Here is a 27,413-nt window from a genome sequence, read left to right on the forward strand (position 1 = left end):
CTGGCGTAGATGACCTCATGGTCCTTGGTGGGCTGGAGGGGCTGGGCTCCTCTGTAGTGGACAGCAGGTGGCCATGGTGAAGAGCCACCCAGAGAGGCAGAAATGCCAGAGCCTAGATTTCATTCCACAGCCAGTGCCTGTGGCTGGGAGCTTGTGCGGGTGCAGGAGCTGGTGCCGTGGGTTTGGGCTGGAGTCCCGTGGGTGATCCTGCCTCTCCCCTTGCCCCAGAGGCCCCAGTGCTGTTCAGGAAGAAGCTGGAGCCTCAGACGGTGGAGGAGCGGACCTCGGTGACGCTGGAGGTGGAGCTGACGCGACCGTGGCCGGAGGTGAAGTGGACGCGGAACGCGGTGGCCCTGGTGCCTGGTGAGAACGTGGAGATCCACGCCGATGGAGTGCGCCACCGCCTGGTCCTGCACAGCGTGGGGTTTGAAGACCGCGGCTTCTTTGGCTGCGAGACACCTGATGACAAAACGCAGGCCAAGCTCAGCGTGGAGAGTGAGTCTGGGCAGGGGTCCTGGCCTCGGGATTGGGGGAAGGGCTCCCTGGAGAGTTAGCAGGGAGGGGGCTGAGGAGGGGTTAGGGTGGTGCACATGCAGGGAGGGCCTGTGGGGCGGGGCTCTGTAGGCTCACCCCTCCCTCACTGTGTGCAGGGGGCGGGGCTCTGCAGGCTCACCCCTCCCTCACTGTGTGCAGGGGGCGGGGCTCTGCAGGCTCACCCCTCCCTCACTGTGTGCAGATGGCGGAGGTCTGCAGGCTCACCCTCCCCCACTGTGTGTGTGTGTGCTATCTGCAGGGGGTGGGGCTCTGCAGGCTCACCCCTCCCCCATCACGTGTGTGCAGTGCGTCAGGTGCGGCTGGTGCGTGGCCTGCAGGCGGTGGAGGTGCGGGAGCAGGGCACGGCCACCATGCAGGTGGAGCTCTCACACGCCAATGTGGAGGGCAGCTGGACCAGGGATGGCCTGCGCCTGCAGCCGGGACCCACCTGCCACCTGACCGTGCATGGCCCCACTCACACCCTCACGTTGTCGGAGCTGCGGCCGCAGGACAGTGGCCTGGTGGCCTTCAGGGCAGAGGGCGTGCACACCTCGGCTCAGCTCGTCGTCACTGGTGCGTTGCTGAGGGCTGCAGTGCCTGTCCTGTCCCCCAGTGGCCCAGGGGGGTGGTGGGGGCGGTGGAGCCTGCGGGGGGCTCCTTCCCAGAGCTGGCTGTGCCTCTCCCTTGTCCCCGCCTGGAAGGCGCCCTGAGCCCTGCTTCTCCCCACACGTCCTTGCCCATCTCCCCAGAGCTGCCGGTGCACTTCCGCCGCCCGCTGCAGGACGTCGTGGCCACAGAGAAGGGCAAGGTCACCCTGGAGTGTGAGCTGTCGCGACCCAACGTCGCCGTGCGCTGGCTGAAGGTGCCTCTGCCCTCACGGTCCCCTCTGTCCCCTGCCTCTCACCCGGCTGGCCCCGCTGGGACCTGACCGGGCCTTGTGACCTCCAGGATGGCGTGGAGGTGCGGGCGGGCAGGACTGTGGGCATCACAGCCCAGGGCGCCTGCAGGAGCCTCACCCTCTTCCGCGTTGAGCCCGGGGACCAGGGCATGTACGTGTGTGATGCTCGAGATGCTCAGACCTCCGCCTCCCTGACGGTGCAAGGTGAGAGCAGGGCAGGTGGCTGGGTAGCGGGGGGCTTGAGGGCCTCATCACCCCAGTGCCCCCAGCCGGATCCTGGCCGCCCTGGCTCAGGCTTCACAGCGCTCTGCAGACAGGCCAGGCGTAGCAGGCCCCCTGTCTCCACCCCAGGCCGCGACATCCAGCTCCTGCGGCCCCTGGAGGACGTGGAGGTCATGGAGAAAGAGGGTGCCACCTTCTCCTGCGAGGTCTCCCACGACGAGGTGGCCGGCCAGTGGTTCCGGGAGGGCACTAAGCTGCGGCCCAGTGACAACCTGCGCATCCGCCAAGAAGGTAAGGGCGGCGGGGCGAGGGGCGGGGTGAGGGGTGGGGGCTGCCCCTCCCCTGGTAGACACTTAGCTTTACACTGTGTCCCCAGGGAGGACACATACCCTCATTTACCGGAAAGTGCTGGTGGGTGACGCAGGGGAAATCAAGTTTGTGGCAGAAGGAGCCGAGTCTCGAGCCCAGCTCCGAGTGAAAGGTACGGGGCCTGGCGGTGCCGGGGTCGTGGGGGGTTTCTGGCGGTGCCAGGGTCATGGGGGGGGGTTTCTGGCAGTGCCGGGGTCATGGGGGCGTTTCTGGCGGTGCCATGGTAATGGGGGGGGGTTCTGGCCGTGCCGGGGTCATGGGGGGTTTCTGGTGGTGCCGTGGTAATGGGGGGGGTTCTGGCCGTGCCGGGGTCATGGGGGGTTTCTGGTGGTGCTGGGGTCATAGGGGTGTTTCTGGCGGTGCCAGGGTCATGGGGGTGTTTCTGGTGGTGCCGGGGTCATGGGGTGTTTCTGGCGGTGCCGGGGTCGTGGGGGGGTGGTTTCTGGAGGGAGCCTGTCTCCTCCCTGTGGGAAGCTGGGCTGTGGTCCCCGGTGTGCCCCCTCGTTAGGAGCAGATGGCAGAGTCCTCTCTCCTGGAGACGAGGAGTGTGTGGCCAGCTGCTGGGGTGCTCTGCCCTGGCCGGTCGGCGAGGGGTCTGTGGACAGATGTGTGTGGCGGCGTTGGGTGGGGGAGGGCTGTGTGGGAGAGGGGACAGCTGGTTGGAGGCCAGCGCAGCGGCTAAGCAAGCCATCCTTGTTGGTCATTGCTGAAGACAGCTGTGGGGGACACTGATCTAACCAGCTGCTGTCCCGTATGGCTGGCTGGGGCCCCCAGCCCTGGGCCCTGACCCCACCGTGCCACCTGCAGAGCTGCCGGTGACCCTGGTGCGCCCTCTGCGGGACAAGATTGCCATGGAGAGGCACCGCGGTGTGCTCGAGTGCCAGCTGTCCCGGGCCAGTGCACAGGTGCGGTGGTTCAAGGGCAGTGTGGAGCTGCATCCCGGGGCGAAGTACGACATGGTCAGCGACGGGGTCTACCGCAAGCTGGTCATCCGGGACGTGCAGCCCGAGGACGAGGACACCTACACCTGCGACGCTGGCGACGTGCAGACCAGCGCCCAGTTCTTTGTGGAAGGTGTGGGGTGTGCACGGGAGGGGTCTCCGGCAAGCTCCCTGGCACTCTTGGGGGCAGCTGTGCGTGACGGGCTGGCCAGGGGCAGGTGTTAGCTCAGGAGTGGCTGGGAGAGGGTTTGTTTGCAGACAGGGGCCTGGAGCCCAAGGAGGGGACCCCCATGACCGCCCCTCCTCTGCAGAGCAATCCATCAGCATCGTGCGGGAACTGCAGGACGTCACGGTGATGGAGCCCGCCCCAGCCTGGTTTGAGTGCGAGACCTCTATCCCCTCGGTGCGACCACCCAAGTGGCTGCTGGGCAAGACAGTGCTGCAGGCTGGGGCGGACGTGGGGCTGGAGCAGGAGGGCACTGTGCACCGGCTGACTCTGCACCGCACCTACTCCACCATGACGGGGCCTGTGCACTTCACCATCGGCAAGGCCCGCTCCTCCGCCCACCTCGTGGTCTCGGGTGAGTACAAGGCTGCTGCAGGTGGATGGGGTGGGGGTGGGGCTTCCTGTGGCTGCAGCCTTGTCCCTCCATTCTGCAGACGTCCCTGTGGTGCTCGTGCGGCCGCTGGAGCCCAAGGCGGGCCGTGAGGGGCAGTCGGTGGTGCTGTCCTGTGACTTCAGGCCGCCCCCCAAGGCCGTGCAGTGGTACAAGGAGGACACGCCCCTGGCTCCGTCCCACAAGTTCAAGATGAGGCTGGAGGGCCAGATGGCAGAGCTGCGCGTCCTGCGGCTTACACCTGCTGACGCCGGCGTCTACCGGTGCCAGGCGGGCAGTGCCCAGAGCGACGCTGTGGTCACTGTGGAAGGTAGGGAGGAGGAGGCAGGGCCCCCGGGAGGGTCTCGGGGGCAACGGTGCTGAGGCCCTATTGTGCCCCTCGCAGTGCGGGAGGTGACTGTGACGCAGCCACTGCAGGATGCCGTGGCTACCGAAGGGGGCCGGGCCTGCTTCTCGCTGGAGCTGTCGCATGAGGACGAGGAGGTCGAGTGGTCGCTCAACGGGACGCCCCTGTACAGTGACAGCTTCCATGAGATCAGCCACGAGGGCCGGCGGCATACGCTGGTGATGAAGACCGTGCAGCCAGCCGATGCCGGCACCGTGCGCGCCGCCTCCCCCAAGGTGTCGGCCTCTGCCCGCCTGGAGGTCAAAGGTAAGCCATCCCAGGGTCTGTGGGCCCCTCCCATCCAGTGATGTGCAGGCTCCTCACTGGCCCCGGCTGTGCCCCCAGGGAAGCCAGTGGTGTTCCTGAAGGCGCTGGACGACGTGTCGGTGGAGGAGCGTGGCACGCTGACCCTGAAGTGTGAGGTCTCCAGCCCAGAGGCCAGCGTGGTGTGGTGCAAAGATGGCATGGAGCTGGTGCCCGGTGATAAGTGTGACTTCCTGCACACAGCGTGCATGCGTGGGCTCGTGGTGCGAGACCTGAGCCGTGAGGATGCTGGCCTGTACACCTGCCGGGTGGGCACCGAGGAGACCCGGGCCCGGGTCAGTGTGCACGGTAGGTGCCCGGGGCGTGGCCTTCCTCTTCTGTCCTAGGCAGCCCACTCCACTGCCTGAGACTGGGGGGATGGGTCGGGGAGCCTCCTGCAGCAACCCTGTGGGGCCCGGGTGCAGGCAGGAACCAAGGCTGCAGCCACTGTGGCTGGTGCCGGTGGTCCCTGTGGGCTGGAGACGGTGGTCTATGCCTCAGGATGTCAGAGGCAAGGGGGCGGGGTGCAGAGCCTGGTGGTGAAGGGGTTGGGGACGTCACGAAGGCCCCCGCAGGGTCACCTGGCTGTCATACCCAGCCCCACCCCCTGGAACATGCCTTGGAACCAAGGCTCCCTCACCTGCTGGGCGGCCACCTGGCCTCCCCTGTGCACCTGCTGTGCTGGCTCCACCATTGGTGGCCCTGCTGTCGGTCCCCAGAGCATGTTTGGCACACGGCCCCGCCACCCTGTGAGGGGGCCAGCACAGTGGGTCAGAGCTGGACTCACCCTCGACACGGTCTCCTCCATCCAGGCTCCTGTCTGCCCTGTCCATCCTATGTTGTGAGCCAGTGGCCATGGTAGGCGGTCCTTGAGTTCTCAGCCACCCTGATTGAGCTCACAGCTGTTGGTCATCCAGACTCCAGGCCGACAGTGCATGTGGCAGTGTGGAGCTGCCATCGGGCTGGGGCTGGGGTGGATGGTCTTTCCCACCCTGGCCCCTGGACAGGGCTGCTGCTGGTGTAGGTGCTGTGGGGCAGTCGCGCGGCCAATGTAACCCATGTGTCCCCCATGGCTCACAGATCTGCTTGTGGGCATCACCAAGAGGCTGAAATCCGTGGAGGTGCTGGCTGGAGACAGCTGCAGCTTCGAGTGTGTCCTGTCCCATGAGAGCGCCGAGGACTCAGCTGTGTGGACAGTTGGCGGGAAGACGGTGGGCACCTCCGGCCGCTTCCAGGCCACGCGCCAGGGCCGCAGATACACCTTGGTGGTCCAGGAGGCCAAGCCCAGTGATGCCGGGGAGGTGGTCTTCTCGGTGCGGGGCCTCACCTCCAAGGCCTCGCTCATCATCAGAGGTGGGTACCATAAGCATCAAGGGACTTGCTGCCACGGGCTGGGACCCCTCGTCGGCTCCCCTTCTGCAAGCAGTGGAGGCTGGAACTGCCTGCCGGGCCGTCCTGGCACCTGGGGGATGAGCCGCTTCAGACCTCTGTGCAGCTGCTCCATGTGCTAGCTCCCACCTGCCCAGCCAGTCTGGCTGCACTCAGCTGTGATGTCGCTGTCGCTGAGGCACCAGCCACAGCCTCACTTGGAGTTGAACCGACTCTGAAGAAGCAGAGAGCCTGAGACTTCTTGGTCTTAGCCCTCCACCCCTAACCCCCGCCATCCACTGGTGCCTTTGTGAGAGCAGGCATCTGGTGTCTTGGGGCCCTGAGATCCCGGAGCCTGGGGTGGTAGGGCCTGTGGTCCCAGTCTCTCAAGGACAAACACTGCCAAGTACCTCTCCTTGCCCTGGCCCTGGCTGGGTGGTGGTGGGGCCATGGCTGGGGCTGGGGCTGTGGCAAGGCCTACAGGTAGTCGTCTCTGCTCCCTTCAGAGCGGCCGGTGGCTATCACCAAGCCCCTGGAGGACCAGCGGGCAGTGCTGGGGGAGGACGTGGTGCTGAGCTGCGAGCTTGCCCGCGCCGGCAGCTCAGTGCGCTGGCTGAAGGACGGGAAGGCCATTCGCAAGAGCCAGAAATATGACGTCCTCAATGAGGGTACCAGGGCCATGCTGGTCATCCGGGGGGCCCAGGTCAAGGATTCCGGTGTGTACACCTGTGAGACGGAAGCTGCCAAGAGCACTGCCAGCCTGCGCGTGGAAGGTCAGTGCCGAGGCCCCGTGTTGCAGGCGGGCGGGGGAGGGCCGGCATGGGGCTCGAGCTCACATCCGGTCTCCACCTCGCTGCCCCAGAGAAGGCAAACCGGTTCACCGAGGAGCTGGCTGACCTGCAGGTGGAGGAGCAGGGCACGGCCGTGTTCACCTGCAGGACAGAAAGCCCGGCCGCCCAGGTGACCTGGCGCAAGGGCCTCATGGAGCTACGGGCCTCAGGGAAGCACGCGCCCAGCCAGGAGGGCCTCACCCTGAGGCTCACCATCAGCACCCTGGAGAGGGCAGACAGTGACACCTACGTCTGCGACATCGGCCAGGCCCAGACCCAGGCACGGCTGCTGGTGCAAGGTGAGGCGCAGGCGTGGGCTCCCTCAGAGGTGCCCCTGGAGGCTCGGGCGAGCCCAGCTCTCCCCAGCTGCCTTCTGGGAACTGGCTGACGGCCCTGGTTGGTCCAGGCATGCATTTCCCTGCCGTGCAGGCTTGCGCCAGACTGGCGTAATCTCTGTGTGCACACATGATGGGGGCTCCCTGACCCCGATGTGCTGGTGGCCAGGAGACCTCGGGTGCTCCCGGGGAGAACCCACGTTTGGGCGATGATGATGATGACGTGCAGGGCTTTTCGTCGTCACTGTTGGGTGGCAATTTGCACCCAGGACGAAGGCTGAGGGCCGTGGTTCCAGCTGCTCTGCAGATGAGCGGCACAGAGCCAGCACCACAGGGTGCTCCTGCAGCTCCTGGGGCTTTGCCCACTCTGGAGTCCTGTAGCAGTCCCGGGCCGAGCGTGCTGGAGGTCTCTCCTGGGGTCTGGTCCAGGGAGTAGCAGCTGACAGCTCAGAGGGCTCGGCGGTCAGCAGAAGTAGGTTGGGGGGACTTCAGAGACTTCATAGGAAAATGGATTTCGTGCAAAAAATGTAAAAACCCAGCTGTGGGTCTTTTGTTGTGTGCATTTTCCATGGCACGAATGTCCCATTAACTTCTCGGAGGCTCCTCTGTTGTCAGTGCCTCCTCGGGCTCCACAGCCGTAACTGCAGAGTTCTGAAAAAGTTATGGAGCTGAGCACCAGCAGACAGTGTGACAGCTACTGACACAGCTTCTGTGTTGTCAGGAGTAGCTGCAGGAGACTTACATGCGTGTAGGTGCGTGTGCGTGTGTGGGGGTGTGTGCATGCGTGGAGGCGTGTCCACAGATTCTGTGCAATGCAGCTCCTTTCCTGTGGCAGCCAGGAGCGCCATGGGGTTCGGCATCTCCAGGGGTCCTGGCCCCATCCCTTGTGGACGCGAGGGGCCTGGGTGGACAGGAAGCCTCACTCTAGTTTTCCCTCCTGGCTCAGCGAGCCCAGGGAAGTGTTTGTAGCATCGTGAAGGTATCAGCCTGTGAAACTGGCACTCGGTGAATCGGACAGGGCTGAGTCAGCGTGACGGGAGGTGACCTTGCAAACTCAGAGCACACAGATGTCCGCCGGCTGGTCGCCAGGCCACACCAGTCTTGTGCTCGCTGGAACCCACTCCGGCATGGTGGCTGCGGTCCTCTGGCCCTGGGCTTTAGACCCACCGGCCACGGGAGCACAGGGTCTGAATTCAGCTTGCTCCTAGGTTCTTCCTAGTCTTTTACTGTCCCTGACTCACGGCAGACACATCTGCCTTCGGGAATTCACGACTCCCCCCACCCCCACCCCCAGCGCCTGATTTGGGTCTCGAGTGGTGGCTGCTCTGTCACCTTTGTGGCGTCTGCTGTGTCTGCGGGTGCCTTCCTTGCGTGGGGAACCTCCAGCCCCTCTTGTCAAGTCTCCCTGGAGGAACTGAAGGAATCGCTCCTGTCTGGGGCTGCTGAGGCCGAGGGGGAGGTGGTGCCCCCGGGAGCTGGGGGGGCCTGGCAGGGGCCAGGAGGGGTGGCCGTGACTATTCTCCAGGCTTCTGTTGGTACGCGAGTGAGCGTCACACGCGGTATTGGTGGCTGGCACGGCGTGTTGGGAAGCACAGTCCAGTAGGAGGGGACAGCAGAGGGCATCAGCTGTCACACTGCACCCAGGTGGCCTGTGGGCTGCGGATTTGCATATGGAGCATCACAGAAGGGTTGCAGAGGTGGAAACAGGAAGTGGCTCAGGATCTGACCTAGGACCATTTAGCGCTGGCCCACCTGCTGTTTTCTTCCTCTCTCTTTAAAGATTTATTCATTTATTTGAAACTTAGAGGTCTTTCATCCACTGGTTCACTCCCCAAATGGGTGCTAGGCTAGGACTGGGCCAGGCCAAAGCCAGGAGCCATGAGCGTCATCCAGGTCTCCCATGAGGTTGCAGGGGCCCAAGCATTTTCCCAGGTGCATCAGCAGGGAGCTGGATCAGAAGAGGAGCAGCTGGGACTCAAACTGGCACCTACATGGGATGCCAGCACCGCAGGAGGCAGCTTTACCTGCTATGCCACAGCACCAGCTTTTTTAGAAAATACTTGAGAGGCAGAGAGAGACAGACAGAGGCATAATGAGAGAGAAGCATAGATAGAGACTTAGAGACGGGGACAGAAAAAGAGCCAGAGAAAGGATGAGAGAGACAGATACAGAGACAGAGAGACCAAGAGTCAGGCACAAAAACAGACAAAGAGAGAGACAGACACAGAGACATAGACAGATACATAGAAAGACAGAGACACAGACACAGAGAGACAGAGACAGAGACAGACACAGAGAGACAGAGACAAAGACACAGAGACTGAGACAGAGGTAGTGAGCTCCCACCTGCTTGCTCGCCCCAGTTGCCCTCGCCGCCGCTTGCTGCCAGGCTGAGCCGTCCCAAGCCGGGCAGCCGTGGCCCTGATGCGCTGTCTGCCCTGCAGCCCGCAGGGTGCTCATTACGGAGGGCCTGGAGGACGCCGAGGTGCAGGAGGGCTCCTCAGCCACCTTCTGCTGCCGCATCTCCCCTGCCGACTACGAGCCGGTACACTGGTTCCTGGACAAGACGCCCCTGCAGGCCAACGAGCTCAACGAGATGGAGGCCCAGCCCGGGGGCTACCACGTGCTCACCATGCGGCAGCTGGCACTCAAGGACTCGGGCACTGTCTACTTCGAGGCGGGTGACCAGAGGACCTCGGCTGCCCTGCGGGTCACTGGTGGGTCTGGTGGGAGTGCCAGGTGGTGTGTGTGGCTCAGGGAGGCCCCCTGGCAGCCCAGACAGCAGCGAGGAGTTCAGGGCGCATGGAGAAGGCGTGACTGCCTGCCTGTGCACTGGGGGTTCCAGGCCCAGGGAGGTGAACTTGGAGGCTGGATGAGGCTCTTTCAGCGTGAACCCCTCTCTCGTGGGCATACAGAATGCGTGGGCAGTGGGCAAACACTGGCCTGGGCCAGGGGCTCATGAGCAGCAGCCCCCCTGCTTCTCCCTTTGCCCCCCAGAGAAGCCGAGTGTCTTCTCCCAGGAGCTCACGGATACCACAGTCACTGAGGGTGAGGACCTGACCCTCCTCTGTGAGACCAGGGCACCTGTCAGCCCCGTGCGCTGGACCAAGGATGGGAAGACCCTGCGGCCATCTGCTCGGTGCCAGCTGAGCTACGAGGGCCGCCGGGCCCAGCTGACCATCGTGGGCGCTGCCCTGCAGGACGGTGGCCGTTACAAGTGTGAAGCCGGGGGCGCCTCCAGCAGCTCCATCGTCAGGGTCCACGGTGAGCACTGGGCGTCTGCGGCCGTCCTCGCCCAGGCAGGTGTGGGCGGGAACAGAGGGCTGCCCCCAGGAGCGTGGGCACCTGCACTCTACCTGCACTGGGGCTCCCCAACCCTGACTTCAGCTCATGGCCCCATGTGTGGCCGGCAGTCTCTTGCCTTTTTCCTCAGTTGTGAAGTGGGACTTTGCCCAACCCCTCTCCCAGGGCAGCAGGCAGACACACACAGGGCCTGCTCCGCGCCCTCCTGCACCCTGATCCTCTCTCCCCGGGTCCCTGGCCGAGCACAGACCTTCTCTGGTGCTGGGCTCGCCTTGCTGTCGCCCCGCAGGCCTCTCCCCTGCCCTTCCCTGGGTCTCACAGCCCCCGCCGCCGCCCCTGGCGTAGAAGGGGCCTCAGGTACAGCCCTGTGCCTATCTGCAGCTCGGCCAGTGCGGTTCCAGGAGGCGCTGAGGGACCTGGAGGTGGCTGAGGGTGGCGCCGCCACGCTGCGCTGTGTGCTGTCAGCTGTGGCCACACCTGTGGAGTGGCGCCGGGGAGACCAGGTCCTGAGGCCCAGCAGCAAGTATGGCCTGCGCCAAGAGGGCGCTGTGCTGGAGCTGGTGGTTCGTGACCTGCAGCCCCAGGACAGTGGGCAGTTCTCCTGCTCCTTCGGAGACCAGATGACCTCAGCCACCCTCACCGTGAAGGGTAAGCCGCCCTCGCGGCCCTGCCCCCATGGCCCCTTGGGGTCCTGCCTGGCAGAGGTGGAGAGTGAAAGCCGTGCTCTCTGTCTGTCTCACCCGGCCACAGCTCTGCCTGCCCAGTTCGTAGGGAAGCTGAGGAACAAGGAGGCCACAGAAGGGGCCACGGCCACGCTGCGGTGTGAGCTGAGCAAGGCGTCCCCTGTGGAGTGGAGGAAGGGGTCTGAGACCCTCAGAGACGGGGACAGACACAGCCTGAGGCAGGAGGGGGCCGTGTGTGAGCTGCACATCCGTGGCCTGAAGGTGGCAGACGCTGGAGAGTACTCGTGTGTGTGCGGGCAGGAGAGGACCTCGGCCACGCTCACTGTCAAGGGTAATGCCCTATGGCCACGCAGCTCTGTGTTCTGTGGTGCTGGCTTGGTGCAACCACATCTTTTCTTCCCATGTTCCCCTGCCTCTGTGCCTCTCTCCTCCCTTCCCTCTGTGGAATCCCCTCCAACTTCCTGGGCTGCTGTAAGAGCCAGGAGGTGCCAGTGGCAGGAGCCAGCCCCCCGTGCTGAGAGGGGGGCTGTTGGATGCCACATCTTGTACTTAGTCTTGTAACATGCTGTCCCTAAGAGTGCTCCAGGGAATCTGACATTCTCTGTCCGTCTGATCCTCCCCAGCCCTGCCTGCCCAGTTCATAGAGAAACTGAGGAACAAGGAGGCCACTGAAGGGTCCACGGCCACGCTGCGGTGTGAGCTGAGCAAGGCGTCCCCTGTGGAGTGGAGGAAGGGGTCTGAGACCCTCAGAGACGGGGACAGACACAGCCTGAGGCAGGAGGGGGCCGTGTGTGAGCTGCACATCCGTGGCCTGGCCGTGGAGGACGCCGGGGAGTACGTGTGTGTGTGCGGGCAGGAGAGGACCTCGGCCACGCTGTCCGTCACAGGTAATGCCCTGTGGCCTGTGTCTGTGCGTTCTGCAGTGGCCTCTGCCCAGCCTTTCTGTGCTGTGGCCCTTCCTGCTCTCATGTCTGTGCCTTCAGCGTGCGTGTCTCACGCCATCTGCAGAGACCCGTCTCGGAGCTGGGAAGCATAGAGCACAGGCCCTTCCCAACCCCGTGGGGTTGCAGTCAGGTGTCCAGGGTGTGGGGAAACAAAACCCTACAGAAACTGCAGCTACAGGTCCTCGGGGTGCACAGCAGGGGGAGGGGGAGGGAAGGAGGCTGAGAAGAGGCTGCAGAGCAGAGACTTTGTGGGGAAAGGCGGAGCCTGTGTGGGCGTCGCTGGAAGCAGGGAGGTGAGGTCACTGCAGGAGGTGAGGGCGTCATGTGGAGGTTTGTGTTGTGTGGGAGTAAGGGATTTGTGGGAGATCAGGGTGTCGTGTGGAGGTCAGGTTGTTGTGAGAAGTCAAAATGTCACCTGGGGTGAGGGCCTTGTGGGCAGTGAGGGCGTTGTGTGGATGTGAGGGCATTGTGTGGATGTGAGGCCTTGTGGGAAGTGAATGCATCATGTGGAGAGGTGAGCATATCATGTGGAGGTGAGGGTGTTGGAGGTGAGGGTGTGGAGGTGAGGGTGTTGTGTGGAGGTGAGGCCTTGTGGGAAGTGAATGCATCATGTGAGAGGTGAGGGTGTGGTGTGGAGGTGAGGGTGTGAAGGTAAGGGTGTTGTGAGGAGGTGAGGGCATTGGAGGTGAGGCCTTGTGGGAAGTGAATGCATCATGTGGAGAGGTGAGCATATCGTGGAGGTGAGGGTGTTGTGTGGAGGTGAGGGTGTTGGAGGTGAGGGTGTGGAGGTGATCACGTCGTGTGGAGGTGAGGCCTTGTGAGAAGTGAATACATCATGTGAGAAGTGGGCATGTCATGTGGAGGTGAGGCCTTGTGGGGAGTGAGGGTGTTGCGCAGAGGTGAAGGTGTTGTGTGGAGGTGAAGGAGTTGGAGGTAAGGGTATTGAAGGTGAGGGAGTTGTGTTAGAGGTGAGGGTGTTGGAGGTGAGGGAGTTGTGTTAGAGGTGAGGGTGTTGGAGTTGAGGGTGTTGTATGGAGGTAAAGGAGGTGGAGGTGAGCACGTCATGTGGAGGTGAGGGTGTGGAGGTGAGCACATCGTGTGGAGGTGAGGGTGTTGTGGGGAGTGAGGGTGTGGGAGGTGAGCATGTCATGTGGAGGTGAGGGTGTGGAGGTGAGCACATCATGTGGAGGTGAGGCCTTGTGGGGAGTGAGGATGTAGAGGTGAGAGTGTTGTGGGGAGTGAGGGTATGGAGTTGAGGGTGTTGTGTGGAGTTGAGGGTGTTGGAGGTGAGCATGTCATATGGTGAGGGTGTGGAGGTGAGCACGTCATGTGGAGGTGAGGCCTTGTGGGGAATGAGGGTGTGGAGGTGAGCACGTTGTGTGGAGGTGAGGCCTTGTGGGGGTGAGGGTGTGGAGGTAAGCATGTAAGGTGGAGCTGAGGGTGTTGGGAGTGAGGGTGTTGGAGGTGAGCACATCGTGTGGAGGTGAGACCTGGTGGGGAGTGAGGGTAGCAAGTGGAGGAGAGATGGGAGATGAGGGGATGTTAAGGCCCATTTGTGTGGGCTCCTGTCCTCGATGTCCATCAGGGGTCCTAAGGAAGGGCTGACGTCCTTGGCTCTCGGTGGTCCAGCGTCTGGCGGCCACTTCCCAGGTCCCTGTGTGGCATCTGTGGCCCATTTCTCATCCACTGGCAGCACAGTCGGATGCTTTCCCTGTGCGTGTCCCGCCCTGGCCCATCTGCTCAACCACAGGGTCTGAGGCCTGAGCAGGTCAGAGAAGGGGCCATGGCCTCAGCGAGGCCACCCCTTGTGGCATGTTGGAGGGGCTGAGATCCGTAGAGGTGGGGACAGAGGTGGACTAAGGTGGACGTGCTCCTGACCTGCAGCCTGGCTAAGCGGGTGCTGGGGTTTTTGGTGCAGCTGTGGGTGGGGCAGACCACGGCTAGCACGGAGCTCACCAGGGGAACTGAGGTGCCCAGGATGCGTGCCTGAGTCCAGGCCCTCACTGCCACTTAGCGGGGGAGCTCCCAGCCTCGACCAAGCCAGGTCTCGTCCAGGGAAGGAACAGGACCTTGCAGGACTCACCTTGAGTGTCCGAGGAGCTGAGGGCCCAGCGATCTCAGTTCCAAGTGCTCAGGGACTGTTGTGTGGCTTGGGTGGCCTCTTGCAGGGGCAGCAGGTACAATACAGGCGGGTATCAGGGAGGACTTGAGGCATCCTGGAGAGGAGGGAGGACACCAATGAGGGGTCCTCTTGTCCAGGAACCTGGGGTCTCCACCCCCACAACAAGGATGCATCTTCAGGGCAGTGAGGATGGTTCTCGGAGTGGACATGGCCTTTGGTCTGCTTGGGCCCTGGCAGGCGGCTCCTGTGTGGAGAGGCCAGGTGCTGTGCCATCTTGAGCTACATGGGTGGTGTGCAGTGTCCACAATCTGGAGGCTCCTGGTCCTCATGCCACTGGACCCATGGGGAGACCACAGAGGGCTATAGGCTTGGAGGTCATGGCATGGGAACACAAGTTGGAAAGGAGGAGACCACAGAAGAAGCAGCCTTGTCTCTCCATTCCAGCAGGTGCTGCCAGTGGCCATGCTGGGTGCCTGATGCAGCTGCTTCCAGATCTGAGATGTCCCAAGCGGAGTCCTGGTGCCCGGCCCAGGCCACACGTGGGCTCTCCTCTCAAGGATGCTGGGTGGGGGACTCCTCTGTATCTGAAAATTACTGCTGCACCACGAGGTCCCAAGGGTGCCCAGGTTGCTGTGTTCTTCAAGGCCTCTGGCAGGAGGGACCTGGGCTCTCCTGGGGTCCCAGTCTCTGGCTGGTGGGCAGGAGCGGCTTCCCAGCCTCAGTGCACAGGAGCCTCAGCATGTGGGACCTCAGTGCCCAGGGCCAGCATCCAGGACCCTTAGTGCCCAGGACCCTCAGTGCCCAGGGTCATTGCCCAGGACCCTCGGTGCCCAGGGTCAGTGCCCAGGGCCTTCGGTGCCCAGGGTCAGTGCCCAGGACCCTTGGTGCCCAGGGTCAGGGCTCAAGAGTGTTAACCACTCTGACCAGCTGCACATTTCTTCATCTGCTCCACCTAGAAACCAAGGAGCGTGCTGGGAGTGGGCTCTGCCTGTGGGAAGGGCACAAGCCTGGGGTCCTAAGGCCACTTGCTCCAGGTGGGTGATGGCAGCCTGTCCTGTCCTGCCCCGGGTGTGCCTCCATCTGGTCTGTCTCAGGCGCACGTCTCAGGCGCAGCAGCATGTGAAGGAGAACAGAGCTGGCAGGAGCTTCTGGGACAGCAGGAGGCAGCCCACCTGCATCTCCTTCCTCCAGCCATCCATCGAGGTTATGGAACATCTAGACTTGGGAAGCCATGGGAGGGAGGCCACAGCATGATGGGAACTGAGCGGTCCAGCTGAGCTGGGCCTTTGATCAGTGCCAGGCAGCCAAGCCAGGAGAGGCCGTGGAGATGTGGGGAAGCTGTTACCCCGGGCTGTTTCCACGCCCCTTTCCTGTGGAGTCCTTGGTGAGGATCTGACTTTCCTCTGTCTTTGCTGGGCTGTGCCTGGATGGGCTTTTCCAGGCTGTTGCCTGCCCACTCACACGTCGGCGTGTCCATGTGTGGATTTCCTCCCAAGCCTGTTGCATGGTTGAGTATCCATGTCTGACCCCAACCTTGCTCAGACCTACCGATGCCTTCGGTGTCCCCCCCAGCCCTGTCAGATTCACGCCAATAAGAAACCAGAGGAAGTCACAGAGGAACACAGCCATGGCATGCAGTCTGCAGAGGGCAGCCTCAGTCCACCTAGAGAGGGGCCAGGGTCCAGTGAGATTAGAATCCTTGTGTTGTTCTGTCTCTCCCATGTTCTCAGTGATGGTGTTGGTGTTTGACTCTCTATAGCCCTGCCTGCCAAGTTCATGAAGGGACTGAGGAACCAAGAGGCCACAGAAGGGTCCACGGCCACGCTGCGGTGTGAGCTGAGCAAGGCGTCCCCTGTGGAGTGGAGGAAGGGGTCTGAGACCCTCAGAGACGGGGACAGACACAGCCTGAGGCAGGAGGGGGCCGTGTGTGAGCTGCACATCCGTGGCCTGAAGGTGGCAGACGCTGGAGAGTACTCGTGTGTGTGCGGGCAGGAGAGGACCTCTGTTACACTCACCGTCCAGGGTAAAGACCACACACAGCCACGTGGATCCCATTTGCTGCCTGCCCCCACCCTTCTGTTCTCGGCTCTCTTCATCCCTGTGTGTTTTTGGTCCATGCTTCCTGCTGTCCTTGGCACGTGCCCCTTTGCTCTGTGACATGCACAGGCAGGGCAAGGACAGCCCCAGTCCACAGCCTGTGCTCCGTCTGCCCAGCACGTGGCCCATCCAGTGGGTTTCCTGGTTTTTCTGTGTTGTGCTGTCTCTTCCGTGTGCTCATTGTGTGATGGTATTGCTATCTCTGACCCTGCTCAGCCCTGCCTGCCAAGTTCATGAAGGGACTGAGGAATGAAGAGGCCACAGAAGGGTCCACGGCCACGCTGCGGTGTGAGCTGAGCAAGGCGTCCCGTGTGGAGTGGAGGAAGGGGTCTGAGACCCTCAGAGACGGGGACAGACACAGCCTGAGGCAGGAGGGGGCGTGTGTGTGCTGGGCATCTGTGGCCTGCATTGGTGGCTGCTGGAGAGGACTTGTATACCAGCAGGAGAGGAGCTCGGTCATCAGGGTGAAGACCAGGCACAGCCACCCGAGCACCTTCTGCCCTCCTCCCAGTCCTCGTAGCCTGGGTGCTCTCTCAGCTTCTTGATGCTGTCATGGCTGTGTCACTGGTGCTGCTTGTGGCCCACACACAGTGAAGTCAGGCCTGTTGGCCTAGGCTGGGCCTGGGAAGCTGGATCCCAGCAGTGGCTACTGTGGGAGCCCAAAGGCGGCAGTGCAGGCTTGGGAGTAAGGACATCCAGGCCACATGCGTGTTGCATGTGTGTCTCTTGGTGCAAATGTACACCAGTCCTTGGGCATCAGGGAGGAGATGTCCAGGCAGGCCAGGTCCCCTGGATCTGGCTGAGTGTTGGGTGACACTTGGTGTCATGCCAGGCTCTCAAGGAGTTTAGTCACCATCTCTGGGAGGCTGGGAGGAAGTCCCGCCCTCTCAGGAGGTTTGGGGTCTTTGGTGATGGAGGCTGCAACCCAGTAGACTTGGCTGCAGAGCTGACTCCCCCCTGTCCTGTGGAAAACTGTCTTCTCTCTGGCTTTTCTGTGCAGCTCTGTCCTAAACTTTCATTTTAAAAAAATGTATTTAAAAGGCAGAGTTACAGAGAGTGGGTCTTCATGGTGGGGGGAGGGGAGAGAGAGAGAGAGAGATTGAGAGATTGATTCTCCATTCACCAGTTCACTCCACAAATGGCTATGATAGCTACAGCTGGGCCAGGCCAGAGCCAGGGTCTGGAATTGCATCTGGGTCTCTCCTGGCGGGGCAGGGCCACCTCCTCCTGTCCCAGATGCACAAGCAAGGAGCTGGATCGGACGGGCAGCAGCAGGGCCGGCGCTGTGGTACAGGAGGCTAAGGCGCTGCCTGGGGTGCCAGCGTCTGGTGCAGGTCCCGGCTGCTCCTCTTCCAATCCAGTTCCCTGTGATGGCCTGGGAAAAACAGTGGAGGATGCCCAGGTGCTTGGGCCTCTGCACCTACATGGGAGGCCTGGAAGAGGCTCCTGGCTCCTGGCTTTGGATCAGCCCAGCCGACCGGGGAGTGAACCAGCAGATGGAAGAGCTGTCTCTGTCTCTCCTTTGTTCTGTCTGTAACACTGCCTCTCAAATAAGTAAAAAAAATCTTTAAAAACAAAAAAGAAGTGGAACAGCCAGGACTCTATGTGGCACCCTGGCCAGGGATGCCGGAGCTGCCAGAACTGTTTGACTGCTGTGTCACAACACTGGCCCCAGCCTGACCTGCGAGTCAGCACATGCACATGTCATTGTGTGGGGCTACGCCTCAGCTGTGACCCTGCCACGTGACACACAAGATCCAAGCTCACAGCCACGTGACACACGAGATCCGTGCTCTCCTTCCCAACAGCCTCAGGCCTCAGTGCACAACTTCCTGAGTCAAGTCTGCATGAGATTGGAGGTGTGGCTCCTGCTGAGCTCAGCTGCTCCCCAGCTGTGAGCTCCTAGAGCCAGGCGAGGGAAGTGCTTCCAGCAGGGGGAGGGGCACACAGGAGACCTCCCGAAAGGAGGGCCTGGGGAAGAAGAAATGGCTGTGGACACCAGGCACGGCAGAGGCACAGCCAGCAAATTCCTGTAGGTTTTTAGGCAGGGGAGAGTCCTGTGAGGTTCTGGGCCTCATCTCCTGGGTCTGCCGTGCCCTGGTCCCTGAGGCTGTCTGTGCCTCCCACCCGAGTCTGTGTGTGGTTCTGGGCTTCATTTCCTGGGGCTCCTGGGGCTACGCCTTGGCACATAGGACAGAAAGTTCGCGCTGTCCCCTTGGATCTGCTCTTCCTCGTCCCTCCAGCTGTCCTGCAACTGTGTCCTTCCTGGAGTCCAGGTCACACCTTCATCTGTCCACCTGACCTTTCTAAGCCCTAACTCCATGCTTCACTGAAGGTCTGGAACCAGGGAGGCCATGGAAAGAGCCACGGCCATGCTATGCTGTGAGCTGAGCAAGGCAGCCACTGTGGAGTGGAAGAAGGGGTCTCAGACCCTCATAGAGGAGAACAGCAAAGTCTGAGGCGGGGAGGGGGGTGTGCTGTGTGTGAGCTGCACATCCTGCCTAAAGGTGGCATACAGGGAAACACTGTCTGAGAGAGGGAGAGATGCAGGAATCTTGGGCACACAAACCGTCAAGGGTAAAGACCACACAGCCACATGGATACCGTTTGGTGTCTGCCCCCACGCTTCTGCCCTTGTCATATCTGTGTCCGCTCCATCCATCCTATCCTGTGGGCCTTGGCAATACCTCACCTGCTCCGTGATGTGCACAGGCCAGGCCAGCACAGCCTCAGTCCACCACCTGTGCTCCATCCACATAGCACGTGGCCCATGGGTTTCGTGTCTACTGTGTGCTGTGCTGTCTCTTCCATGTGCTCATGTGTGACGTGTTTGTGTGTCTGACCCTGCTCAGCCCTGCCTGCCAAGTTCATGAAGGGACTGAGGAACGAAGAGGCCACAGAAGGGTCCACGGCCACGCTGCGGTGTGAGCTGAACAAGGCGTCCTGTGTGGAGTGGAGGAAGGGGTCTGAGACCCTCAGAGATGGGGACAGACACAGCCTGAGGCAGGAGGGGGCCGTGTGTGAGCTGCACATCCGTGGCCTGAAGGTGGCAGACGCTGGAGAGTACTCGTGTGTGTGCGGGCAGGAGAGGACCTCGGCCACGCTCACCGTCCAGGGTAAAGACCACACACAGCCACGTGGATTCGATTTGGTGTCTGCCCTCTCCATCTGCCCTCGTCATCTCTGTGTCCTCTCTGCCCACCCTGTCCTGTTGTCCTTGGTGTGTACCCACTGCTCTGTGGTTTGCACAGACTGGGCAAGGACAGCTTTAGTCCACAGCATGTGTTCAGTCCACCTGGAGTGTGGCCTGTGTCCACTGGATTTTGTTATCTGTGTTGTGCTGTCTCTTCCGTGTGCTCAGTGTGTGATGGTGTTTGTGTGTCTGACCCTGCTCAGCCCTGCCTGCCAAGTTCATGAAGGGACTGAGGAACGAAGAGGCCACAGAAGGGTCCACGGCCACGCTGCGGTGTGAGCTGAGCAAGGCGTCCCCTGTGGAGTGGAGGAAGGGGTCTGAGACCCTCAGAGATGGGGACAGACACAGCCTGAGGCAGGAGGGGGCCGTGTGTGAGCTGCACATCCGTGGCCTGAAGGTGGCAGACACTGGAGAGTACTCGTGCGTGTGCGGGCAGGAGAGGACCTCTGTTACACTCACCGTCCAGGGTAAAGACCACACACAGCCATGTGGATGGTTTTGGTGTCTGCCCCACCATGAGGCCCTCATCATCTCTGTGTCCTCTCCGTCCATCCTATCCTGTGGGCCTTTGTGCATACCCCACCTGCCATGTGAAAAGCACAGGCTGGGCATGGGCAGCTTTAGTCCATGGTCAGTGCTCAGCCCATCCAACATGCAGCCTGTGTCCAGTGGGTTTCGTGATCTGTGTGTTGTTCTGTCACTTCCTTGTGCTCAGTGTGTGATGGTGTTTGTGTGTCTGACCCTGCTCAGCTCTGCCTGCCAAGTTCATGAAGGGACTGAGGAACGAAGAGGCCACAGAAGGGTCCACGGCCACGCTGCGGTGTGAGCTGAGCAAGGCGTCCCGTGTGGAGTGGAGGAAGGGGTCTGAGACCCTCAGAGACGGGGACAGACACAGCCTGAGGCAGGAGGGGGCCGTGTGTGAGCTGCACATCCGTGGCCTGAAGGTGGCAGATGCTGGAGAGTACTCGTGTGTGTGCGGGCAGGAGAGGACCTCTGCCACACTCACCGTCAAGGGTAAAGACCACACAGCCAAGTGGATCCCATTTGGTGTCTGCCTCCTTCCTTCTGCCCTTGACTTTCGTCATCACTGTGTCCTCTCTGTCCTTGCTGTCCTGTCTTCTCTGGTGTATACATCACATACTCTGTGACATGCACAAGCCATCCCCGGACAGTCTCAATCAGTGACCTGTGCTGTGTCCACCGAGCACGTGGTCAATGTCTAGTGAGTTTCATGTTATCCTTGTGCTCAGAGTTGTCCTGGTGTTTGTGTCTCTGACCCTTTACAGCCCTGCCTGCCATGTTCATGAAGGGACTGAGGAACGGAGAGGCCACAGAAGGGTCCACGGCCACGCTGCGGTGTGAGCTGAGCAAGGCGTCCCCTGTGGAGTGGAGGAAGGGGTCTGAGACCCTCAGAGATGGGGACAGACACAGCCTGAGGCAGGAGGGGGCCGTGTGTGAGCTGCACATCCGTGGCCTGAAGGTGGCAGACGCTGGAGAGTACTCGTGCGTGTGCGGGCAGGAGAGGACCTCGGCCACGCTCACCGTCCAGGGTAAAGACCACACACAGCCACGTGGATTCGATTTGGTGTCTGCCCTCTCCATCTGCCCTCGTCATCTCTGTGTCCTCTCTGCCCACCCTGTCCTGTTGTCCTTGGTGTGTACCTACTGCTCTGTGGTTTGCACAGGCAGGGCAAGGACAGCTTTAGTCCACAGCATGTGTTCAGTCCACCTGGAGTGTGGCCTGTGTCCACTGGGTTTTGTTATCTGTGTTGTGCTGTTCCTCCGTGTGCTCAGTGTGTGATGGTGTTTGTGTGTCTGACCCTGCTCAGCCCTGCCTGCCAAGTTCATGAAGGGACTGAGGAACGAAGAGGCCACAGAAGGGTCCACGGCCACGCTGCAGTGTGAGCTGAGCAAGGCGTCCCGTGTGGAGTGGAGGAAGGGGTCTGAGACCCTCAGAGACGGGGACAGACACAGCCTGAGGCAGGAGGGGGCCGTGTGTGAGCTGCACATCCGTGGCCTGAAGGTGGCAGACACTGGAGAGTACTCGTGCGTGTGCGGGCAGGAGAGGACCTCGGCCACGCTCACCGTCCAGGGTAAAGACCACACACAGCCATGTGGATGGTTTTGGTGTCTGCCCCACCATGAGGCCCTCATCATCTCTGTGTCCTCTCCGTCCATCCTATCCTGTGGGCCTTTGTGCATACCCCACCTGCCATGTGAAAAGCACAGGCTGGGCATGGGCAGCTTTAGTCCACGGTCAGTGCTCAGCCCATCCAACATGCAGCCTGTGTCCAGTGGGTTTCGTGATCTGTGTGTTGTTCTGTCACTTCCATGTGCTCAGTGTGTGATGGTGTTTGTGTGTCTGACCCTGCTCAGCTCTGCCTGCCAAGTTCATGAAGGGACTGAGGAACCAAGAGGCCACAGAAGGGTCCACAGCCACGCTGCGGTGTGAGCTGAGCAAGGCGTCCCCTGTGGAGTGGAGGAAGGGGTCTGAGACCCTCAGAGACGGGGACAGACACAGCCTGAGGCAGGAGGGGGCCGTGTGTGAGCTGCACATCCGTGGCCTGAAGGTGGCAGATGCTGGAGAGTACTCGTGTGTGTGCGGGCAGGAGAGGACCTCTGCCATGCTCAGCATCAAGGGTAAAGATCACACAGAGCTACGTGGATTTGATTTGGTGTCTGCCCTCTCCATCTGCCCTCGTCATCTCTGTGTCCTCTCTGCCCACCCTGTCCTGTTGTCCTTGGTGTGTACCCACTGCTCTGTGGTTTGCACAGGCAGGGCAAGGACAGCTTTAGTCCACAGCATGTGTTCAGTCCACCTGGAGTCTGACCTGTGTCCACTGGATTTTGTTATCTGTGTTGTGCTGTCTCTTCCGTGTGCTCAGTGTGTGATGGTGTTTGTGTGTCTGACCCTGCTCAGCCCTGCCTGCCAAGTTCATGAAGGGACTGAGGAATGAAGAGGCCACAGAAGGGTCCACGGCCACGCTGCAGTGTGAGCTGAGCAAGGCGTCCCGTGTGGAGTGGAGGAAGGGGTCTGAGACCCTCAGAGACGGGGACAGACACAGCCTGAGGCAGGAGGGGGCCGTGTGTGAGCTGCACATCCGTGGCCTGAAGGTGGCAGACGCTGGAGAGTACTCGTGTGTGTGCGGGCAGGAGAGGACCTCGGCCACGCTCACCGTCAAGGGTAAAGACCACACACAGCCAAGTGGATCCCATTTGGTGTCTGCCTCCTTCCTTCTGCCCTTGACTTCGTCATCACTGTGTCCTCTCTGTCCTCGCTGTCCTGTCTTCTCTGGTGTATACATCACATACTCTGTGACATGCACAAGCCATCCCTGGACAGTCTCAATCAGTGACCTGTGCTCCGTCCACCGAACACGTGGTGTCGCTCCCCCTCTTCGTGGAGGAATGACACTAAGCCCTGCCTAGGCTTCATATCCGAGTCACGGCACCATTATGTCGCTCCCCCTCTTCATGGAGGAACGACACAGGACCCTGCGCTGTTCTTTCGTCTGCTCGGCCCTCCCCGGGTTTGCTGCTGGTTCTTCCCGGGTTGGCTACCGGCCCTTCCACCTCCGTGGAAGGGCGGTTCCCCCTGCCACATTCCCCACTTCCGCGGGGGAGCGGCACACTGCTGGCCGGCTCTCGTGGGGGCTGCACAGGTGTTCCTTCAGATAGATGTTCCTGGTGCATGTTGTCTCTCTCCTCCTTTATAGTCCTCTTCCACCAATCCTAACTCTGCTACCCACATGCCGAGTACGCTGCTCTCCTCCAATCAGGAGCAGGTCCTACAGTTTATTGGTTGAAATGGAGGCAGCTGTGTAGAAGCTGTTTACTCCTCTCCCAGCACCATATTGTGGGAGAGCAGATGCATAGAATAAGTCTTAATTCCAGTAACTTAGTCTAGTCCGAGTTGCTCCCCACAACGTGGCCCATGTCTAGTGGGTTTCATGTTATCCTTGTGCTCAGAGTTGTCCTGGTGTTTGTGTCTCTGACCCTTTACAGCCCTGCCTGCCATGTTCATGAAGGATTTGAGGAATGAAGAGGCCACAGAAGGGTCCACGGCCACGCTGCGGTGTGAGCTGAGCAAGGCGTCCCGTGTGGAGTGGAGGAAGGGGTCTGAGACCCTCAGAGACGGGGACAGACATAGCCTGAGGCAGGAGGGGGCCGTGTGTGAGCTGCACATCCGTGGCCTGAAGGTGGCAGATGCTGGAGAGTACTCGTGTGTGTGCGGGCAGGAGAGGACCTCGGCCATGCTCACCGTCCAGGGTAAAGACCACACACAGCCACGTGGATTCGATTTGGTGTCTGCCCCACCATTAGGCCCTCATCATCTCTCCATCCTCTCTGTCCATGCTGTCCTGTGTCCAGGGCACATACGTTACCTGCTCTGTTTTGTATATTGCTGGGCAAAGAAGCCTCAGTCCACAGCCTGTGCTCAGTCCACCTACAGAGGCCAGGGTCCAGTGAGATTAGAATCCTTGTGTTGTCTTGTCTCTCCCATGTTCTCAGTGATGGTGTTGGTGTCTGACTCTCTACAGCCCTGCCTGCCAAGTTCATGAAGGGACTGAGGAACCAAGAGGCCACAGAAGGGTCCACGGCCACGCTGCGGTGTGAGCTAAGCAAGGCGTCCCGTGTGGAGTGGAGGAAGGGGTCTGAGACCCTCGGAGACGGGGACAGACACAGCCTGAGGCAGGAGGGGGCCGTGTGTGAGCTGCACATCCGTGGCCTGAAGGTGGCAGACGCTGGAGAGTACTCGTGCGTGTGCGGGCAGGAGAGGACCTCGGCCACGCTCACCGTCAAGGGTAAATATGGTGTTGTCCACTGTGATGTATGTGTGGGGTCCACATGAGTTTTTGCATGAGAATCTCCTGTTTGCAAAAGTGGCATGGCTCCCATGGTTACCCCATGGCCATGTGTCCTCCAGCTGGGGTCCTCTGGGTGTCTCCACCACTCATCTCCTCGCTCATGGGTGCTCGTGTCTCGTCCGGTCCTGGTGCTCTGCTCCCTGAGCCGTGGCTCCTCTCCCCTCCTCTGTGTGCACTCACCTGTCCTCCTGCGGTCCTTTCCTGAGTGCGTGCCTTGGGCTTCCGTGCCCTGTGCCCTGTGTGCTTCCATGAGCTTTGCATTTCCCTGTCCTGTGGCCTCTGTGCCCTCTGGGCTTCTGTGTGCTCTGGATGGAGGCAGCCAGAGATGCTGGAGGTCTTAGCAGCTGCTTGACCCTTCCCAGCCCTGCCTGCCAGATTCACAGAAGACATGAGAAACCTTGAAGCCACAGAAGGGTCCACGGCCACGCTGCGGTGTGAGCTGAGCAAGGCGTCCCCTGTGGAGTGGAGGAAGGGGTCTGAGACCCTCAGAGACGGGGACAGACACAGCCTGAGGCAGGAGGGGGCCGTGTGTGAGCTGCACATCCGTGGCCTGAAGGTGGCAGATGCTGGAGAGTACTCGTGTGTGTGCGGGCAGGAGAGGACCTCGGCCACGCTCACCATCAAGGGTAACGGCTGGGTGTGGCCCCTGGGCCTGTCTTGGGTCTGCCTTCCCCATGTGCTGCCCACACTGGCTGCTCCCCTGTGCTCGTGTCCTCTGTGCTGTGCACCATTTTCTCCAACCCTGTACTTGTCCTGGTGTTGCTCCTGCCCTTGTCTGGTGCTGGTGTCCAGCTGATGACCTGCATTGTTGGTCATTGTGCCATTTGTGACCCCACTCCCAGTGCCAGCAGCCCTCAGCCACCCTGCCAGAGCTTGCCCAGCCTGAGATGGTGCACCTATTCCTGGTTGGTTTCCAGAGTGACCGAGAGGCCCACAGTCCTGTCACACCCCCACTCCACTGCACTGGGACATGACCTGAGGGTGGGGACTGCCCTGCCCTGGGATACTTGGGGGGGGGACACAGCCCTGGCCTGTGGTCTGGCCTGAGATCAGGCTCTGGTCCTGTGCTTGAAGAACTTGACCCTCCCCTGGGGCCTGTAGTGGAGAAGAACCCTGGGCAGACCTGGAGCAGCCTCTCAGCTCCCCTGTTCTTGGGAGTCCAGCCATACCCTGTCACCCACCACGTTTGCTCTGAGAAGGCCCCAGGGAGCGGCAGGGAGGCTGGGTGTCCTTGGTTCAGAGCTGACCTTGCCTGCCTGCACTGCAGCCCCCCAGGTGGTATTCCAGGAGCCCCTGCAGCACCTGCAAGTGGAGGAAGGTGCCACAGCCAGCCTGCGGTGCAAGCTGTCCACCCCTGCTGCTGCCGTGGTCTGGAGCAAGGGCGGCCTAGAGCTGCTGGCCGATGAGCGCCGGGAGCCCAGGCGGCAGGGCTGCGTGGCAGAGCTGCTGCTGCGGGATCTGCGCCGGGAGGACGCGGGCGAGTATACCTGCGCCTGTGGCTCCCAGGCCACCAGCGCCATGCTCACCATCACAGGTGAGTGCAGGACGGGCGGCGGCAGCAGGGGACCTGGCTCAGCCAGGTGCGGCGGCCCTGTTGCTGGCTCCATCCCCACTCCCTGCACAGGTGGTGCATGGTTGTCTATGCTCTCTGTGGGACTCTGGACCTGACCTCACCCCCTCCTCCCCACAGCTGCACCTGTGCGGTTCCTGCAGGAATTGCAGGCCCAGGAGGTGGAAGAGGGAGCCACGGCACACCTGCGCTGTGAGCTGAGCCGGGCTGGTGCCAGCGTGGAGTGGCGCAAGGGCTCGCTGCAGCTCTTCCCCTGCGCCAAGTACCAGATGGTGCAGGTGGGCACGGCCGCCGAGCTGCTGGTGCGTGGTGCTGAGCAGGAGGACGCGGGCGACTACACGTGCGACGCCGGGGTCTCCAGCAGCACCGCCAGCCTTGTGGTCCACGGTGAGCCGCCCACACTTGCCCCTTGTGGAGCAGGTGGGGTCCTTGCTCAAGTGGGAGCAAGGGGCTGGGGGCACCGCCCAGCTCTAACCATCTCCCACCCTGGCCCTGCAGCCCCCAGATCCAAGTTCGAGACCCGGCTGCAGAATGTGGAGGCAGAGGTGGGCGGCGAGGCCCGGCTGTGCTGCCGGCTGAGTGAGGTCGAGGAGGGGCCCGTGCAGTGGCTCAAGGAGGGTGAGGAGCTGCGTGGGGGCCCCAAGTACGAGATGCTGCGCCGCGGGGCTGCCTGTGAGCTGCGTATCCGCGGGCTGGAGGCCAAGGACACGGGCGAGTACACCTGCGCCGTGGGCAGGCAGAAAACCACAGCTTCCCTCAGGGTCAGAGGTGAGCAGCCAGACCTCACTGCCACGCCTGGTGTCTGGATGCTCCCCTGGGGTCCGTGTGGCTGGGCCAGGGCAGCTGAGGTCCCCTCCTGCATGGCCTCCAGCCTGCTCTGGGGTTGGAGGGGGGGCTTGCCACCTCTGAAGGCCACCTGCCTGATCCTCCTGGGGGCCTTGCCTCCCTGGTGCCCTGGCCAGGGTGGGGCTGACCATGGCACTGGGGGACAGGGCATCCACTATCTGCCTGATCCTCCTGGGCGCCTCGCCTCCCTGGTGCCCTGGCTGGGGTGGGGCTGACCACGGCACTGGGGAACAGGGCATCCACTGTCTGCAGCCCCTCCATTCGGCCAGAGCTGTCCCCTTGCCTGTGCAGACCCAGGTGCCCGCAGCCCACACCTCGTGACAGAAACCAGGTTGGGGGGAGGAGTTACGGAGAGCCCGAGGGTAGCCGGGGCTTGGCCAGGGTTCTTTGACCTGGCAGGTAAAGGAGACCCCTCCCTCCCCCAGAGCCCGAGGTAACCATCGTGCGTGGGCTGGCTGATGCTGAGGTGCGAGCTGACGAGGACGTGGAGTTCAGCTGCGAGCTGTCGCGGGCGGGGGCAGATGTGCAGTGGCGTCTCCAGGGCCTGCTGCTGCAGAACAATGAGGTGACGGAGCTGAGCGTGAGGGGCGACCGCACCCACGTGCTGCAGCTGCGGGCCGTGACCCCCGAGGACGCTGGCACCGTCTCCTTCCACGTGGGTGGCCACATGTCCTCTGCCCAGCTCACTGTCCGAGGTAGGGGCTCCAGGAAGGCTCCTTGCTCACGCTCAGGGGAGAAGGGCTGGGGTCGGGCCTTGGTGGGGCCAGAGATCCTGATGGTGGCTGCCTTTGGGCCTGGGAACTGGCAGGCAAGTGGGCCGGAGCCAGCAGTCTCAAGAGCAGAGCAGCCCTGGGCCGAGGGGCTGGGTCAGGCTGGTGGGCTTCCCAGAGGCTCACACAGCACTGGAGTTGGGTCCCCGTGGGGGGATCACTGTAGACCAGACTGTGGCCCACCCTCGGCTCTGACCATGGCCTCTGCCTGGAGC

The 27,413-nt window shown here is 61.9% G+C and overlaps 1 protein-coding gene across 3 annotated transcripts in view; it reads left to right on the forward strand.

Annotated features, from left to right (window-relative positions):
- The window catches only part of OBSCN (obscurin, cytoskeletal calmodulin and titin-interacting RhoGEF), a 116,631-nt gene that overhangs the window by 37,740 nt on the left and 51,478 nt on the right, over positions 1–27,413 (forward strand). For all 3 annotated transcript variants that reach the window (XM_070075938.1, XM_070075939.1, XM_070075940.1), the window contains 34 exons: positions 229–495; positions 841–1,107; positions 1,284–1,396; positions 1,483–1,636; positions 1,784–1,945; positions 2,031–2,135; positions 2,831–3,097; positions 3,276–3,545; positions 3,625–3,891; positions 3,967–4,233; positions 4,312–4,578; positions 5,350–5,622; positions 6,144–6,410; positions 6,500–6,766; positions 9,247–9,519; positions 9,800–10,066; positions 10,487–10,753; positions 10,856–11,119; positions 11,412–11,675; positions 15,614–15,877; positions 18,804–19,067; positions 19,348–19,611; positions 19,895–20,158; positions 20,431–20,694; positions 20,974–21,237; positions 21,521–21,784; positions 22,065–22,328; positions 23,150–23,413; positions 23,686–23,949; positions 24,375–24,638; positions 25,280–25,546; positions 25,703–25,969; positions 26,081–26,350; positions 26,854–27,123. In XM_070075938.1, the coding sequence (XP_069932039.1) occupies positions 229–495; positions 841–1,107; positions 1,284–1,396; positions 1,483–1,636; positions 1,784–1,945; positions 2,031–2,135; positions 2,831–3,097; positions 3,276–3,545; positions 3,625–3,891; positions 3,967–4,233; positions 4,312–4,578; positions 5,350–5,622; positions 6,144–6,410; positions 6,500–6,766; positions 9,247–9,519; positions 9,800–10,066; positions 10,487–10,753; positions 10,856–11,119; positions 11,412–11,675; positions 15,614–15,877; positions 18,804–19,067; positions 19,348–19,611; positions 19,895–20,158; positions 20,431–20,694; positions 20,974–21,237; positions 21,521–21,784; positions 22,065–22,328; positions 23,150–23,413; positions 23,686–23,949; positions 24,375–24,638; positions 25,280–25,546; positions 25,703–25,969; positions 26,081–26,350; positions 26,854–27,123 (8,526 nt within the window). The remainder of the gene's footprint in view (positions 1–228; positions 496–840; positions 1,108–1,283; positions 1,397–1,482; positions 1,637–1,783; positions 1,946–2,030; positions 2,136–2,830; positions 3,098–3,275; positions 3,546–3,624; positions 3,892–3,966; positions 4,234–4,311; positions 4,579–5,349; positions 5,623–6,143; positions 6,411–6,499; positions 6,767–9,246; positions 9,520–9,799; positions 10,067–10,486; positions 10,754–10,855; positions 11,120–11,411; positions 11,676–15,613; positions 15,878–18,803; positions 19,068–19,347; positions 19,612–19,894; positions 20,159–20,430; positions 20,695–20,973; positions 21,238–21,520; positions 21,785–22,064; positions 22,329–23,149; positions 23,414–23,685; positions 23,950–24,374; positions 24,639–25,279; positions 25,547–25,702; positions 25,970–26,080; positions 26,351–26,853; positions 27,124–27,413) is intronic.

The sequence above is a fragment of the Oryctolagus cuniculus genome, chromosome 6 (assembly GCF_964237555.1).
Source record: "Oryctolagus cuniculus chromosome 6, mOryCun1.1, whole genome shotgun sequence".
Lineage (NCBI taxonomy): Eukaryota > Metazoa > Chordata > Mammalia > Lagomorpha > Leporidae > Oryctolagus > Oryctolagus cuniculus.